The sequence below is a fragment of the Pristiophorus japonicus genome, chromosome 1 (assembly GCF_044704955.1).
Source record: "Pristiophorus japonicus isolate sPriJap1 chromosome 1, sPriJap1.hap1, whole genome shotgun sequence".
In the NCBI taxonomy this organism is placed as follows: Eukaryota; Metazoa; Chordata; class Chondrichthyes; family Pristiophoridae; genus Pristiophorus; species Pristiophorus japonicus.
In genome coordinates, this window is record NC_091977.1 from 395,854,771 (window position 1) to 395,873,558 (window position 18,788).

Sequence of the window (18,788 nt, forward strand, 5' to 3'; positions counted from 1 at the left end):
AGATGCCAATGGTCCTCTCTATTCTGCTGCGCGTCGCAATGTGCGACATGTTGTATTCACAGTCAGCTTCCGTCTGGCATACGCGTAGGGGCGTCATGAGCCAAGTGGCGAGGCCGTACCCTTTGTCTCCCAGTAGCCAGCTCTGCCTTTCTGGCTTCTGCTGAAACATGGCAGATATAACGCTCTCGTGTAGGATGAACGCATCATGGGTGCTCCGGGTAACTTGCATCGACTGACATGATATGATACATGTCGTCACACACGAGCTGCACATTAATGGAGTGGAAGCCTTTTCTGTTCCTGTACATCTCGGAATCCTTCAAAGGTGCTCGCAAGACGATGTGGGTACAATCAATGGAGCACTGTACTGTACTGCAGTCAGCCGACAATGGCAGCAGCTGGCTTGGTCGGGCCGCCAACAGGCATTGGGGTGCCGGGCCATTGGCCTGACCGAACCCCTCCCTGGTGGTCCAGTGGGCTACACGGCGACCTCATAAGGCCTCGCATCATCCCTTCCCTTTAAGTGAAAGGGAGGGAAGTTGCGACACATCAGTGCGGCGGTGATGGACACCGCCTCGCTCCCGGCCTAAACTCGTCTCTCCACTACCTCCAACAGTGCCCAAAAGCACTGGGAGGTGGTGTCTGAGTTAAAGAGACACATTTTACGGCTCTTCCCTTCAACTCCCGCCAAGCGATAATAATTAGAATTATCCGCCCGAAAAAGGGCGGAGGGCAATTTCTCCCCCATGCATTTATATAGCACCTTTAAAGTAGTGAAATGTCCCAAGGCGCTTCACAGGAGTTTTATGAGATAAAAAGTTTGACACCGAGTTGTTTAAGGAAAAATTAGGTTAGGTGACTAAAAGCTTGGTCAAAGAGGTAGGTTTTTAAGGAGCATCTTGAAGGAGGAAAGAGAGGTAGCAAGGCGGAGAGGTTTGGGCAGGGAGTTCCAGAGCTTAGGGCCTAGGCAACAGAAAGCACGGCCACCAATGCTTGAGGAATTATAATCAGGGATGCTCAAGTGGGCAGAATTCGAGCAGTGCAGACAACTCAGGGGAGTTGTGGGGCTGCATGGAGGGATTTGAAAACAAAGATGAGAATTTTGAAATCGAAGCGTGCTTAACCAGGAGCCAATGTAGCTCAGCAAGCACAGGGACTACCTATGATGATGGGTGAACGGGACTTGGTGCGAGTTAGAATAATTTAGAAAGAAATTAGTGCATAGAGAAAATCTGCCCCTCGCGGTTCTCTGACTTCTCTTTTTCGCTCTTCGTATCCTGCATGGCTGTGTGTTCAAGTGCCAATATTACTGGAGAAAGCAAAAGAAAACCACAATGTCCAGAATTAGAGGGCCAGCAGAGGCATTAGATTGTGCTCCTCAGACGGGAGGGTGTAAGATTGGTAACTCTTCGATGGAATTCCTGCCAAATGTGGCAGAATTCCCTAATAAACACTCCTGCACACATTAGTTCTCCTAGTAAGTACTCCTTGATTTTCAAAGTAATCGAGCAAACTTGATTCATCCTTATCCATTACTCAATTCTGGACTGCCATTTTCCAAAGAACATCCCTGGCCATCAGCACAGTAATCATTGTCTCTCCTATCCTCTCAGTCTATACTCACCAGACCCATTCTCCAACAGATACTTAAATATTTTTTCTTTGATTGAGTAATTGGTCTTAGCCTCAACTGGTTTTGCTGGGAGCTAATTCCACACATCCGCTATTCTGTGGTGCTAAAAGATTTCTTATAAGATATAGCCTTCCTTGAGGCTTGTTAATTTTAAACCGATGTCCAGTGGTTCTATGCTCAGAATCCATTCATTACTGATGTCGAAAAGGCTGTTCTTCACGTTGTTACTTAGATAAATTCCCAGAGTAGTGGACCGTTATATGTCACACATAAGAATTCTTGACGTGGCTTTGAGTGTACTGAGGAGAAATTTTTAAAAATTCCATGCCCCAGCACTTGGTTCAGTACAAAGAAAAACGCAATTGCTGATGAGAATAACATTCAGTCAGACCATGTTATTATAAACTCATGGATACTTGTAAAGCACAGTAATCATGGAATTACTTTATCAAAGTTTGAACTCTCTGGACTGCAATTCAGTATCTGCTGGCATCAAAGAAATTGATAAGAGAGAAGAAGAGGTTTATAATAACAACATTTGTAGTAACAATGTTCCACTGTAGTAGTGCTGGGGTGTTCAGCCTCATTCCCAGTATACAGTTTCACACACAGGCAAAGCAATAATAAGTTGGGGCAGGACCTGATGGATTCTGTTGCCAAGCCAGACTGAGGAGAACGAGCCATGCGCCATAGAAATGTAACTTTTTAAAGTTTTGTGACCATTTCTGAAGGAATCGCCAGCGTTCCTTTTAAGGACCACTGTTTAGATAACTCAAGACCTGATACAGCTAGATGGAGGTTGCAAGGCCCAAGTTCCACCCATCTGTACACAAATTTTATATCTGGGTCCTACAACCGGTGTTAGCACTCCAATTTGTAGATACAAGGCACAGCGTTTCTTTCAACCAGGTGCCCTGGACACCTAAAAGGCACCTGTTTCCAATATTGTGACCAGCCTACTTGCAGAGCAGATTGGGCATGGGAGGTCATCATCCGAAATTTGCAGGCCCAGCAACCTCTATACACCCAAAATGCAGGCAAAGGTAAGTTGAATTTCTTCCCTGTGTGGTTAAAACAGTAAAGTAAAATAGTTTTATGAATGCTTTAGAATGCCTCCAATAATGTCCACAACTAGCAAAGGACACAGGTTAACAAGCTGGGTTCTTATGAGCAGATAGAATTGCATATTGTGCAGGTGTCTGATAGTGGGAATACATTTTTTAGCAAAGATAGCTGTGAAAGAAAGAGCATTAAAACATCCTGAGAATGTTGGTTGGAATCCCTATTTTTTTCACCTTCCTTTAAATAATATTCAGAATTTAACTTCTGATTGGGGGGAAAAAAAAGATATTGCCAACAAATATTTGCGAACAAGGCTGGATTTGATTTACTTTTGACTCACCTGGCTAAAGAGATGCTCTAAGCAGCCATGCAGCTTATCCTGCTTATCATGGGAAATGCGTACACTGCAAGGTAGCTCATCGCCTGTTGGATATAAAACAAAAAAATATGCTTTATTGATTCACCATCGCAAAGTGCTCATTTTAAATGGAGTACTTTCTGGATTTTTAATGATGCTGATCATATTTCATTAACCTGTTGAACTTGTATTCAACATATAGTAACGACTGAGGCAGTTAGGAGAGTGCAATTTATAATTTGGTACTTTGGTAAACAACAAACATATTAGAAAAGCTGATTTTTTTCAAATTGTTGAGCTTCTTCTGGTTTAATACATATGGATAATTTTATTACCGGGAGGTGCGGGTGAAAGTTAAAAGATGAAAAAGTGGGAAACTGGACCACAACCCGCCCATTTCCGGTTTTAACGGAGGAGTGTTCAGAGGGCGGAAAACTAACCTGATTTCCAAAGGCAGTATCTCATTTAAATATTCTGTAATTTTTAGCAGGTCAGCAGTGCTGCTATTGCCTGTGCTCGTTGCATACATGGAAGTAAGGCGATTGTGACATCAATGAGCGTGCAACGCTGATTGACGCACAATCTGCCATTTCATTTTGGCACTGCGTTACCCAAAGTTAAATCTGGGGGTGGAGCTTCAAGTGTGCACTGAAAAGTCAGTGAGCATGAACCAAAAAAAATCACTTTTTCCATGTGACGGGTGTGTCCGCGCATCCACAGTGAATTTCCTGGTCTGGATCAGCAGCTTTTCAGAACACATTCGGATCGGAGCTGGATCTGGACATTGACATTTTAGCTGCATGTTATGTATGCAATAAAAGTTAAAACAGAGTACTGTTTAACTAAGCAAAGTACAACCTTGGCTCTGCTTTATTTAAGCCCAAAGTGCCTGACTCTCAAAATGGCTGGCCTTTTATACCTGAGCAGCACCATGTGCATGCTGCTCAGTGGCCTCCAACAATGACGCCATCTGGTGGCTACAAACAACATGTACATACATGACAATACGCCCCTCTGAGATCCTATTAGTCTTTCACAGGTTGAGACGGTCTGGTGCATTGCGCTCCCGGGTTGACCGTCTCAGTTCGATTCCAGCCTTGGGTGAGTGTGCGGCATCTGTTGTGGTTCATGGCTGGATGACTGATGTGTTGGGGGTGGCAGTGGCCATGTCAGGAATTGCAAGTCCATTTTTTTTCCACCGTTCTGTGATGGAAATTCTGGGTTCACTGATGACCCTTGAGTCCTCTGAAGACTGCTGATAGGTTGGTTGGTCGTCGATGGTTTCTTCGTCCGACTGTTCTGGCTCATCTGTGTGCCTCAGCTTTGTCTGATCCATGTATTTCCTGCAAGTTTGCCCATTCTGGAGCTTAATAATGAATACTCTGTTGCCCTCCTTGGCCATGACTGTACCAGCAATCCATTTGGGACCCTGACCATAGTTCAATACATATACAGAATCATTAACAGAAATCTCGCGTGATGCAATTGCGCGATCGTGGTACCCTTGTTGACTTTGCTTTCTGTATTCAACATGATTATTTAAATCGGGGTGTACCAGAGATAGCTTGGTCTTAAGACCTCTTTTCTTCATGAGTTCAGCAGGCGAGACCCCTGTGAGTGTGTGGGGTCTTGTCCTGTAACTCAGCAGTATGCAGGACAAGTGAGTCTGCAGTGACCCTTGGGTTACTCTCCTCATGCTTTAATTGATAATTTGTACTGCATGTTCAAATTGCCCATTGGACGCAGGTTTGAACGGTGCTGATCTTACATGTTTTATGCCATTGAGTTTCACAACCTCCTGAAACTCCTGACTGGTGAAGCACGACCCATTGTCACTGACCGCTATTTCAGGCAGACCATATGTCGCAAACATGACATTGAGATTCTCTATGGTTGCCGTGGACGTGCTGGATGACATGATTATGCATTCTATCCACTTCGAATAAGTGTCCACCACCACTAAAAACATCTTGCCTAGGAAGGGACCTGCAAAATCTACATGGATCCTGGACCAAGGTTTGGATGGCCATGACCACAGACTCAGCGGCGATTCCGCTGATGCTTTGCTGAGCTGCATGCAAGTGTTGCACTGATGCACGCATGCTTCCGGCTCAGAACCAATTCCTGGCCACCATACATGGGACCTGGCGATGGCCTTCATCATCACTATACCAGGATGTGTGCTGTGTAACTCACGTATAAACTTTTCTCTCCCTTTCTTGGGTATTACAACACGATTGCCCCACAATATGCAATCTGCTTGAATAGACAGTTCGTCCTTGTGACGAATATACAGTTTGGCCTCCTCGCACATTTGCTTCGGTATGGCAGACCAATCCCCTTTGAGGATGCAACCCTTTACCACCAATAATATTGGGTCCTGGCTGGTCCAGGTGTTAACTTGTTGAGCCGTGACAGGGGATCCTTCACTCTCAAAAGCATCCATGATTAACATTAGATCCGCCGGTTGTGGCGTTTCCACCTCCGGTGTGGGCAACGGCAACCGGCTCAAAGCATCGGCACAATTCTCTGTGCCAGGTCTGTGGCGAATGATATAATCATAGGCAAATAATGTCAGTGCCCACCTTTGGAGGCGGGTGAAGCTCTCGGAAAACAATGAAATGAGCGGCTTGTGATCAGTCTCTAATTCAAACCTCAAACCGAACAGGTATTAACGCATCTTTTTAACACCGTACACACACGCTAAAGCTTCTTTTTCTACCATGCTATAGGCTCTTTCTGCTTTAGGCAAACTTTTGGATGCATACGCAACAGGTTGAAGTTTCCCCGACTCATTGGCTTGTTGGAGTATGCAACCAATTCCATATGACGATGCGTCACAGGCCAAAACTAAATGTTTACATGGGTCATAATGTACCAGCAGCTTGTTCGAGCAAAGCAGATTGGTGGCTTTCTCAAAAGCTCTGTCTTGCGATGCGCCCCACACCCAGTTGTCGCCTTTTCTCAATAGCATGTGCAGTGATTCTAGTAAGGTGCTCAATTTAGGTAGGAAGTTACCAAAGTAGTTGAGTAGACCCAGGAACGAACGCAGCTCCGTCACATTCTATGGCTTGAGTGCATTCTTGATGGCCTTGGTTTTCACATCAGTAGGTCTGATGCCATCAGTGGCGATTTTCCTCCCGAGGAATTCGACCTCCGGTGCTGTGAAGACGCACTTCGAGTATTTCAGTCTGAGTCCCACTCTATCCAAATGCAGTAGAACCTCTTCCAGGTTGTTCATATATTCCTTGGAATCACGACCGGTGATCAGGATGTGATCTTGGAACACGATGGTTCTGGGAATGGACTTCAGTAGACTTTCCATATTCCTCTGGAATATTGCTGCAGCCGAGCGAATTCTGAAAGGGTAAATAAACAGTCCTTTGTGCGTGTTAATGCATGTAAGTCTCTTTGATGGCTCGATCAACTCCTGTGTCATATAGGCCAATGTCAAGTCCAGTTTTGTGAACGACTTCCCTCCGGCTAGCGTCGCAAACAAGCCATCAGCCTTCGGTAACGGGTACTGATCTTGTTTCGAAACCCTGTTGATCGTAGCCTTGTAGTCTCCACAGATTCTGACTGTGCCATCACTTTTCAGACAGGAACAATGGGGCTGGCCCATTCATTAAATGCAACCGGTGATATGATCCCTTCACGCTGTCCAGTCTGTCCAGTTCAATTTTGAATTTCTCCCTCATCATATACGGCACTGCCCGAGCTTTATGATGGACGGGTCTTGCATCTGAGTCCACATGGATCTGCACCTTGGCTCCCGTGAAGTTGCCGATACCCGGTTCGAACAGCGAGGGGAACTTGCTCAATACTTGGGCACATGTATCTTCCTCCGATGACAACGCCTTTATGTCATTCCAGTTGCATCTGATTTTTTCCAACCAGCTCCTGCCGAGCAGCGTTGGGCCATTGCCTGGAACAACCCACAGTGCTAACTCATGAACCGCACCGTTATATGTTTCTATGGGTAAGCCATTTAGGACCGAGATGAGGAGAAACTTCTTCACCCAGAGAGTGGTGAACCTGTGGAATTCTCTACCACAGAAGGTTGTTGAGGCCAATTCACTAAATATATTCAAAAAGGAGTTAGATGAAGTCCTTACTACTAGGGGGATCAAGGGGTATGGCGAGAAAGCAGGAATGGGGTACTGAAGTTGCATGTTCAGCCATGAACTCATTGAATGGCGGTGCAGGCTAGAAGGGCTATGTTTCTATGTTTCAATGTTTTCTATGTTTCTATGAGACATTAATTTGTGCACTGCCAATCACCTTTATCAGTTCTTTGGTGTACGTGCGCAGCTTGACATTAACAGGGCTCAGCCTGGGCCTCACAGAAAAAGTATCCCACAGCTTATAAAATGCCCTCTTGTTCATGATCGATTGACTCGCCCCTGTGTCCAGTTCCATCGATACCGGTATCCCGCTAAGCTTCAGATTAATCAAAATTGGTTTAGTGTTGGTTATGAAAGAGTACAGTCCATACACTTCCTCCTCTGGCATCTCGGATTGCGTATCCGGATTTGTGCTAGTCTGACTCTCATCCTCCACCTGGTGTGTCACAGCACACTTGCTCATCTTCGGACACTTGCGCTGGAGATGCCCCACTCTCAGACAGCCTTTACAACTATATTGCTTAAATCAGCACTGCTGGTGCCGATGATTTCCCCCACAATGCCAACACGGAGACGTCGGATACATTCCCGCTGGCGGACTTTGGGCAGCCACAGATTTCACGAATGCAGCCGCATACGCCCTGCCATGTGCCGCTCTGCCGAACGCCGAATCAATTGCATTTACATTAATTGCCGAGGTTCAGTTCTTCACCGATATTTGCTTTAGACTCCTGTCCGTCGTCATACATGATTGAGCGATCTGGATGGCCCTTTTTAAATCCAACTCCTCCACCGCCAGAAGTTTGCGCAGGATCACCTCGTGGTTGATACCGATAACAAAGAAGTCCCGCAGCATGTCTGCCAACACCGTCCCGAACTTGCACGGTCCCGTTAAACGTCTCAGGTCGGCAACGAATTCCGCCACGCTCTGGCCCTCCGATCGAACGTGTGTATAAAACATGTATCTCGAGATGATGCCGCCATCGTCTGGCTTGAAGTGTTCCGTACCAATGTACACAACTCCTCGTACGTTTTCTCTGTTGGATCACTAGGCATGAGTAGATTCTTCATCAGACCATAGATCTTTGAACCGCACACAGTGAGGAACACGGCCCGGCCGATCTGCATCGTCGACTCCCTTCATTTTGTTGGCCACGAAGTACTGGTTCAAATGGCTCACAAAGTCTGCCCAATCTTCTCCCTCCACGAATCACTCTAAAAATCCAATCGTGCTCATTTTGAAAACAAGGGTTCTTGTATTCTCGTCATCAAATGTTATGTATGCAATAAAGGTTCAAACTTAGTACTGTTTAACTAAGCAAGTTACAACCTTTACTCTCAAAATGGCTGGCCTTTTATACCTGAGCAGCACCATGTACGTGCTGTTCAGTGGCCTCCAACAATGACGCCATCTGGTGGCTACAAACAGAATGTACATACATGACACTGCAAAAGATGGATCCAAGGGAAGGGGAAGGAGAAGGGGGAAGGGCCAAGAGATTTCTGGCATCAAGCAATGGTAGATATCGTTGAGAGTAGATGGGATGTACTTGAGAACAAAGGAAGAATGGGATAAAAGAAATTGAAACCCTCTCTACCAGCAAAACTTCGGGAACAAGTTAAAGAAGAGTTCAATGCAGTGGCCATGACCGCAAGAAGTGGCGTGCAGGTCAAAAAGAAGTAGCAGGACCTTGGCCAAGCAGTTACTGTAAGTATTTATGCACTGCAATTACATTTGTAAATGTGACTAATGTGTGTGTGTGTGTGTGTGTGTGTGTGTGGTCACCACAGCAGAAGGACCCTCTCTTAAAAAGTTCTATTTTCATCTTTGCAGAAGGTGGTGTCAATGCTGAACCGAGAAAGGTCAAATATTGGAGGAGGTGCGCCAAGTAGGCTGCAACTAACAGCCGTGGAACAGAGAATCGCTGATATGATTAAATCTCGCAAGAGAAGATCAACCACCAATGTGGACGCTGGGCCCAGGTTACCGACAGAGAGTAAGCCCTGTCTCGTACTCATGTCACCCTGCCCCCTCCCCTGCTGCTAACCAAACATCTGCTCTGTTATGTTTTGCAGATGTTGCACATCAGGAAGAGACAGAAGCTGAAGCAGAAGATCAGGAAGCCGTCAGTCCAGAAATTCTTCATCAACTTCAGGACGAGGATGAGCTGGACAATGAAGGTCAGCAGGAAGACCCCAATGATGAGATGGTTACATTACAACTGGAGCGGGTGAACCCTCTGAGGATGCCAAGCCCTTTGCTGAGCAATACAACCGACACGACATTTCATGGGGTAGAGTCTGAGGCTGTGGGTCCCAGTGGGTTGCAGCAAGACACACCTGGGAGACGGCCGAGGTGGGAAGGAGAGCTCAACCTGAAATACAGGATGCAGGGAACATAGGACAGATCATGGGAATGAGTAGGGAGAGCATTGAGCTAACCAAATCGTTCCTGGCCACCATGGGTGGGGTGAGGGTAGAATTAGTGGGACTGTCAGTAGAAGTCGCAACACTGTCTGTAGGAATGGGAGCAGTGTCGGGACAGATGAGGGAGGGAATGTCGGAGAAAGCTGCTGCAATAAGTGGACACACCCAGGCTGTCATTGCCCAACAGCAATTGCAGCATCAGCTGCTGACACTCACTTTCCAATCCCCAGATTAAAGTCAGGTAGTGTGCCGGGGGTTCATCCACAAGCTGAAGAAGACGATGAACCCGGGCCTTCCACAATGCTGTCTGCTAGGTCTGACTCTGTCCAACCCCACCAACAACAAATATGCCTTCACACAGAAAGCAGAAAGAAACTTGGGGTCAGGGTGAGGAAGAAGTCTGCGACAATGGATACGGGTAGGGGTAGAGACAACAACAGGGGCAAGAGGGGCACACAGCCCTAAGGTCTTTGAATAGGGGAGGAGAGAGGGCTGCAGCTAGAGTTTGTTTGTTTGTTGCTGCTACTTGTTGTTTTCTTCATTGAAAAGTTTAAAGCTTGATACAAATATTTTTATTAAAGTTAAGTAAAACTGTACAAATGTTTAATAAACCTAATTATTTTTTAAATTTAAGCAGAATCTTGCATGTTATTTTTTGAATTAAAGCAACATAAACCAACACAACATTCATCATCATCATCACAGGCAGTCCCTCGGGGTCGAGGATGACTTGCTTCCATACTAAAAATGAGTACTCAGTGACTGCATTTTAAACAGTGGAAGATGCCTGTGCGTGAATTCTTTTACCGTGGGGTGGCCGTTGCACACCAGCTACCACACGAGCTTGACGGAGCAAGGTCTTGGTCCAGTGGCAAGGGGATGTCAGCGATGAGGGAGGGGATGTTAGAGATTCGGATGGGGATATTGGAGATTAGGGAGGGAATGTCCAGGCTCCGCCGCATGTGCCAATACACACACACAAACTCAAACATACTCCTACTGTCCTCCTTCATTCCTCCTTCCCACAGGAGTTCTCGCTACATGGAATTCATAGTACTCAATGTGAGCCTTCCCTTCGTCTTGTCCACACTACTCCATCTCTGGGCTCCGACCTCTCCGATCCTCCATACCACGTCCGTCCTCGCCTCGCCACTTCTGATCTCCAGATCTCGCCGACCCTGACCTCCGGACCTCGCCCGTTCCTCCCTCCGCTCCTCGTCGGTCCCTCCCTTCGCTCCTCGCCGCTTCCAACCTCCGCTCCTCGTCGCTTCTGACCTCCATTATAACACATTACATGCATATGATGTACATTATTTTTTCACATTAACAGGTGCAAAGAGTCAGCACTGTCGGACCGTTTAGCCTTCAGGCGCCAAAGCAATCACAGATTAGCCACTGACGCAAGTCTCTAGCTATGGCTATAAGTGCACGAGGCTGCCTCCTCCACCATCATCCTGCGGGTTGAGGTGGTGGCATGGGTTCGTCGTTGTCCTCCTCCTGCTGCTGCTCCTCCTCGGCTTCCTGCTGCTGCTGCTGTTCCTTCTCCTCCTCGACCTCATCAGCCTTCTCGTCCTTCTCTTCCTCCCCCCCCACCCCCGCACCCCTCCCTTCTCCCCTCAAGAGGATCTTCAGTGTCCAGGGCCTGGCCCCTCATGATGGCCAAGTTGTGCAGCATGCAGCACACAACAGTGAACTGACCGATGTGGTGAGGGGCATATTGTAGGTAGCCTCCAGAATGGTCCAGGCATTGGAAACGCTGTTTCAGTACGCCAATTGTCCGCTCTATGATGCTCCGTGTCGTTATGTGCGACATGTTGTACCGACGTTCTAGCTCAGTGCGGGGTTTGCGTAGGAGGGTCATAAGCCAGGTGGCGAGTCCGTACCCTTTGTCTGCAAGCAACCAGCTGTGTCCTTCTGCAACTTCTGAAACATGGTAGATGTAATGCTCTCGTGTAGGATGAAAGCATCATGGATGCTACCTGGGTATTCGTCATGATCCGATGCAGATCGTTGAAGACGAGCTGCACATTTAGGGAATAGAACCCTTTCCTGTACCGATAAACTTCGGAGTAATCTAAAGGTGCTCTCAGGGCAATGTGGGTACAGTCGATCGTATCCTGTACCTTTGGGAAGCCAGCAATGCTGAAGAACCCCAATGCCCTGTCTCGCATTGCCTGCGTGCTCATAGGGAAATTGATGAACTGGTCCCTTTTGGCATACAGTGCAGCAGTCACCTGTCAAATGCAGCAATGTGTGGCGTGCTGCGAGATATCTCCAGTTGCTGCTTGAAATGAGCCAGAAGCATAGAAGGCAAGTGCTGCAGTGACCTTCACTTCCACAGGTGGGGCAGTCCTCCTGCCATTTCTTGGCTGTATGGCTGACCTGATTAGCTGGCAGATCTCAGTGATGATCTCCTTTCTAAATCGCAGCCTGCGAATGCAGTCTGCCTCACTCAGGTGTAGGTATGAGCGCCTCTCCCTGTAGATTCGATCAGGGTACGGCCTCTTCCCCATTAATGCCTGAGCGATCTGGTCTGTGCGACGACGGCGTTGTGGTACTATCCATCGCCTCCATATGCCATGCATGTAAACCAACCTTACTACTTGAGGCATAGTAATGTTTGCACCCAAAGTTCTTATTCTTAACTTTGTTATTCTTGTTATTGTGAGACTTATTGAAGCGCAGCACACACACACCTTTGCTGGGTGATGCCCTAGCAGAACGGACCACACCCTGGTCTGCACGCATGCGCAACACTAAGCTCTGTCTCTATGGATGCACAGAGATTTATGGCACTTTAATTATAGCTTGTGCCAAAATACCTATATTTGCTCCTGTGTTGTGCCATCTCCAATGCACAGATCGGAGTGCATGCCGGCAGGATCGCTCCCTCGGCCGGTCAGAAACACAGGAGTTTGGTGCTTGGATTCCACCCGCCCTCCCCTCCCCGCTGGGCTTCTTTCCAAGCTGAGCCTGGGGGGGGCCGAATCCAAGCGGCGAGCTCCTGTGCTTGTGTCCGGCCGAGGGAGTGATTCTTCGGCTGGCCGGCACTCCTCCGACCCATACCTGAAGTCCGTCAACAGAGATTCAGTGGTGTGAGGGGGTGGAATCGCAATTTTCCCATTCTCAAAAACATTCTTTGGAAAAAATGAACTTTCCGAGTTATTTTCCAAGTTCCCTCTGCAAAAATCATTATGAATTTGTGTTTTAAATTGTCTTCTTCCCTCGCTCCAAAAATTCAGAAATATACTCAGCACTGACTTCCTTAAGTGAACACAGGGTTTTTCTGATCAGTATTTAAGGCCACAGTGCGCCGCCCTGAAAAAAATTGTTGTTACTGAAAATCGGTTAAAGGGCCAAAAATGGCGCGGAAATCAGTTTTTCAACAAGATCTGTGCCAAAAAATCTTGCATACAAAAAAACCAGCGCTGACAGTCGCCGCCAGCATATAAATTTTGAACAAAATTGCAAAATCATGATTGCTCGAAAAAAATCAGCAAATGGCAAAAAAAACGGCGCCCAATACTGTCGAAAATAGAGCCCTAAGTTCTTATGTGTAAAATCTCAGTTTTGCTACAATCTCTGTAATTCTGCTACAAGCAGAGCTCTTGCTTCCAATTAGTGGGCTCTTTCTACCCAAGGCAATATTCTGCAGAGTACACACTGCATCATGTCCAGCTTACCAGAGTCCATGTCATCACTGTGCACGTAGGAATCGCAGTGGCTGCTGCAGATACTTGTAAAAGAAGCAATGGAATTCCTATTACTGTTGCAGTCACTGAGGAAGAAAGATAACATGTTAAGCCTCCTTTCTTACAAATTAGGTGCAGTTCATGCTGAATATTGCTTTACTCTGTATTTTGGCTTGTGACGGATCTTCAGTCTGCATGCATAGCTGGGGCTATATTCCAATGGGGAAGGATGCAACACTGATAAATTATGCATTATATATAATTTAACAGCTGTCTAACAAAATGTAATTTATTCTGCTCTCAGTATTTTCTTGGGGTTTAGATTCTGAAATATATCTACAATCAGTTTTTTTCATGAGTACCTGCTCCAGATTGTTAACACTGATCCTGTTGACTGGTACCTTACCTTAGAAACTGTTTTATCTTTTGATCCTTCCTCTTGTATGGTCACACATGGTAAAGCTATCAAAATGTGTTACAGTGTCTCACCATTCAGTACTCTTTATAACAATCAATTTATCACCAACTTAATAGTCTGATATTTTGTTTTGGTCTCCATAGAATGATAGAATGGTTACAGCACAAAAGGTGGCCATTTGGCCCGTTGAGCCCGTGCCGGCTCTGCGCAAGAGCATTTCAGCTAGTCCCACTCCCCTGCCCTTTTCCCATAGCCCTGCAACATTTTTTCATTCAGGTACTTATCCAATTCCCTTTTGAAAGCCAGGACTGAGTCTGCCTCCACCACCCTTTCAGGCAGTGCATTCCGTAGCTTGTTTTGAGTGTTATTAGCAGCATCAAGAGTATTGCATTGGACCTAATAAGCAGAATAATATGAACAAGATCACTGAAGTGCCCTAAGCTATGTTTTAAATGCTGTTGTTAATTCAGTTCACCGATACAATGTAGGTTAGTGATTCCTCTCCAATCAGTTCAATTATGTCATCAATACTTCATTTTCAAAAATTGGAGTATAGGTAAAGTTCAGATATAAATGCTGAATACACTTGTACTACATTTCTTTCTGCCTTATTTTAGGCAGGTGTTAACCCATTTAAAATAAATAAGTTGATGCCTGCCTAAACTTAGCACAGAGGGTATAGTATGAGTACATTAAGAGTTTGTAACTGAACTTCACCAACTAAAAAAACATAGCCCAGTGTGAGCTGATGACATTTGTAACTAAAGACTTGAATTGCTGTTGGTGTACTATTGAGGAGTTAACTGAATGCTACCTTTGGCTTTTCAGCATTAATAAGTATGTAGGCTAGTCCCCATTAACTGTTTCCTGTTTCAATGGATGGGCCAATGTGCAGCCATTAAAGTGCTAAAATATATGCTTTAATACTGTACAGTGAGCCATCCACAAAGTGGCAGAATTAATATTTCTGATAATCAGCTGTTAAATGCAATTATGAGCCATTTAAACAGTTGAAATAGCACAGGGTGACTGAGTAATGGGGCATAACGGAGTAACGAAAGCTAGGTTTACTGACCCGGTGCTGGAAGACCTACTGGAAGGAGTCACGAAGAGGAGGGGCATATGGTGTGAGATCAATAGCCACTCCACTTTTTTCCCTCCAAAAGACACATGGTGCAGAAGCCACAAGAGGGGTCGGCAGGAAAGGAGCATGCAGTGTCCAGGACTCACGGGAGCTGGCAAGCCATCAGGAAGAAGATATCAGACCTCAAGGCTAAGGTAAGCCACTTTCAATACCTTCACAATATTCTATGCTTGTAGGACCAGAGGGTTTTAGTTGCTGGGTTCATACTCTATTTGTTTGTTACACAAACCCTCACTAGACAGGCATTATGACCCTGCGGGAGCTATTCACACATTGCTGTAAACATGCTGGTTCATGCTGATTTTGAGACACCATTTTGAGAGTTGCTATAAAGGACACAGTTAAGTTACATTACTCCTGTTTCAATTAGTCTGTTTATTTAGGTACACAACACTGGGAACAGAGAGGTACAGAAAGTATTCCAAAGCAATTGACCCCTTTCGAAGAAGCCACCCTTGAAACCATTGGTTGTAAGAGCATCAATGGAGTGGCGGATAATAAAGCCAGAGATCAGGGCTAGTATTATCGTGTCCTGTTGACCGACTCAATTACTGTCATACAGGCATACACTCAGCTGGATTGGCATCACATAGTTTCATACAATGAAAGTTCTGCTCAAAGGGGGTTATTTGAGACCGCATTTTGATTTTTTTTTCCTCTTCCATTTTCTTAGGAATGGAAAAGCAGACTGCCAGCAAGGCTGGTGGCCCAGAGTGAGCAAGCACCTAACAGCATCCTGAGCCACTATCACGGTCCCACCAAACACCAGCAAAGCTTTACACAGCCTTAAGTATATAGATGGTGAGATTGAGGAAGTAGCACAGGATGAGTCATGATTGATAGGTAAGGAAAGACAAACGGTGGTGGCAGCTCAAGGCCAGGCACCTGCTGGTTGGAAGACAGCAGGCTGGTTCCTGCATCTGCTGCAGTGATTTAAGCTTCACAGTACCTCCTTACAAATGTAGACTGCTGTCTGAGCAAGATTGTCCACATGAGTCATTTGTGTCTTTGCAAAATACTCGGCAAGCTCTGGGTAAAACTATAGGGGAACAACTACCCTGGCTCTGTACAGTCATTGATAAATGGGTTGCCTGCACTGTAGTCTGCCATAGAACACATGGCAACTCGTGCGGCATCTGCAATGAAACCCTGAGGGGCACAATTGCTGCATTTCTCATCAATGCTCAGTTGCTATCGTGGCTTTGGGCTCAAATCTTAATGGTGCTCACGACCAAATTCAACAAATCAGGAGATTTATCTGCTTTCAGAGATATTACTAGACACGCTGAGCTGGTGTCTAGATCAGTGGCATGCTTAGAGTAGTCAGGGATCAGGTGGCTGGCTGTCACACCAACCCTACATCTGACCCATCACATAGCAGGCAATCAGTGAGTCCAATAGCCAGCAGACTGACACCTTTCACAAGGAAATCACTTTGAAGTAGTACAGGTACAACGGCTGAAATCTGGCAACCTCAGGACTAGTCCATGCCGGATTTCGGACCTCGATGTTGGCGCTCCTCGCCGCCCGCCGATTCCCGCTATTTTTCGCCGCCTGCCAATCTTCCACTCCTTGCTGCCCGCCGATTCCTGCCGCTGCAGCCCCCCGGTGCTGCGTTTTTTACCGGTTTCCTCATCCCTCGTCGCCCGATGTCAACATCTAGACCGCCTCAAAAATGTCCGCTTTTAAGACAATTCCGATTTTCGGAATTCCGGATTCGGGACGTTGTACCTGTAGTTGGTTAGTGGCCACACAACGGAAACAAATGGCAGCACTATGACAAATCACACCAACAACACCACACAATGGATGAAATAAATGCACTGCATTCAATTTCAGCATTATGCCAAGCATTTGTGTGTTAAAGTTAGAATAGTATTTAAGGAACTGCACTGGAAAATGTGAAGGTGTTTTATAAATAATTAATTTGCAGATGTGGATTGCAGCTTAATTAAATGGTGCATCCTGAATTATTGCCTGATGTACCAGTTTTCTTTGTTATATTGCTGGTTTGATAAATTTATTGTTGTCACTTTCATCCACTTGTCTTCTCTTAGCTTCATCAGCTTGTTCTTTGCTCTGTACCTCAAAACCTCACTGCAGGGCAAAGTTATGGGGCTAGAACCTCCACTTTTTTTGCATGTTTAACACCCAATTTTTAACGCTGAAATGATGTATAATGCCCGTATATCATCCATTTTGGCACAAAATGGAAACTGACGGGCATTTTTAGGAAACTTATCAGCAAGCGTTACTTTCCCCATGTGCTTAACACCGGGAAAAAATATTACCGCCCGCCACTTTTTTTGGATGGAATCAGCAGAATGGGCAAAAACAACGCCCATAATATCGCCCAGAGTTAATTTCTGCACTGATTTAACGGCGATTCAATAATACCGCCCGCCCAGTTTCTTTTGTCGTAAAGAGCATATTTACCGAAACTAGCGGCCATGAGATTGCCCAGCATCACTTTCACCAACTCACACACATATTGCCCACAATATCGCTCGCCCAAAAAACGCCCAGAAAAAGTGGAACTAACCCGAACTAATCACAGCGTTATGGACGCCATGTTCTAGATCACATGTCGCATCCTTTAAAAGGCTGCTGTGTTTCAATCTCAGCAGAGTTTGGATGTACTCTGCAGGTCGTTGGAGTTGATGTGAACATCTCCACAAACATCTTGACCATACTGTGACCGATTGGAATTGAATAGGTGTCTTCGTCGGGACATTCCTTGCTTGTGACCAATCGGTGGAAAACAGAGAGCTACTGCAATGGTCTTTTCTCAACCTCTCTTGGTGACCAAGTACATGCAGCAGACTCGAGATCGCTGAAGGTACTCTCCACTGCATTATGTGCCCAATGTAAGACGTGACAGACTGATGAGGAGGACCAGACGTTACGCCCCCCGCAAGTGCAAGGAGAAACATTCTTACCTCGACTTGCCCGACACTACCTGCCTTCGGAGACTGCGCTTCCACAAAGAGATTATCACTGAGGTATGCCAGCTGATAAGGGCAGATCTGCAGCTTGCCAGCACCATCAGTACTGCACTGTCGGTCAAGGTCAAATTCACCGCGGCACTGTGGTTCTACGCATCGGGTTCTTTTCAGGCCACAGCTGGAGACATTTACGGATTTTCTCAGCAAGCCACACATCGCTGCATTAGACAGGTCACTGAAGCCCTGTACGCACGCAGGAGGGATTGATCAGCTTCCCTATGACCAGGGAGGCACAGAATGAGAGGGCTCTAGGATTCTCCAGAATTGCAAACTTCCCCAAGGTGCAGGGAGCAATAGACTGTACGCACATCGCGATGCAGGCACCTTTTCAGGTTGCAGAGGTTTTCAGGAACCGCAAGGTTATCCACTCCCTGAATGTCCAACTGGTTGTCGACCACCGGCAAATTATAATGGCAGTGAATGCTAAATTTCCAGGCAGCATCCATGATGCTCACATCCTGCGTGAGAGCACTGTATCTGACTTGTTTAACAATCAGCCACAAGGTCAATGCTGGATGCTTGGTGACAAAGGATATGGCCTCGCCACCTGGCTGATGACTCACCCCGTGTGACACCCACACCGAAGCCGAAAGGCGATACAACAAGAGCCACAGAGCAACTCGCAATATCGTGGAGAAAACCATTGGAGTGCTGAAACAGTGCTTTAGATGCCTGGACCACTCAGGAGGCAAGCTCTAATACCACCCTGAGCAGGTAGCTCAATTCGTGGTGGTGTGCTCCATGCTGCAGAACTTGGCTATCAGGAGAGGACAAGAATTGCCAGAAGAGTCTGACAGTCCACCTCACCAGAGAGAGGAAGAGGAGGACTAGGAGGCGGATGCTGACATCGGTCCACACAATCAGGCTGACGCTGAAGCCATGCCCCGCCCCCCCCTGTAGACCGCATGAAAGGGCTCGTGATGGC

The 18,788-nt window shown here is 46.3% G+C and overlaps 1 protein-coding gene across 1 annotated transcript in view; it reads right to left on the minus strand.

Annotated features, from left to right (window-relative positions):
- The window catches only part of prex2 (phosphatidylinositol-3,4,5-trisphosphate-dependent Rac exchange factor 2), a 910,511-nt gene that overhangs the window by 392,862 nt on the left and 498,861 nt on the right, over positions 1-18,788 (minus strand). Inside the window, exons 27-28 of the mRNA XM_070891336.1 lie at positions 13,288-13,382; positions 3,036-3,118 (exon numbers count right to left, since the gene is read on the minus strand). Coding sequence (XP_070747437.1) covers positions 3,036-3,118; positions 13,288-13,382 — 178 coding nt within the window. The remainder of the gene's footprint in view (positions 1-3,035; positions 3,119-13,287; positions 13,383-18,788) is intronic.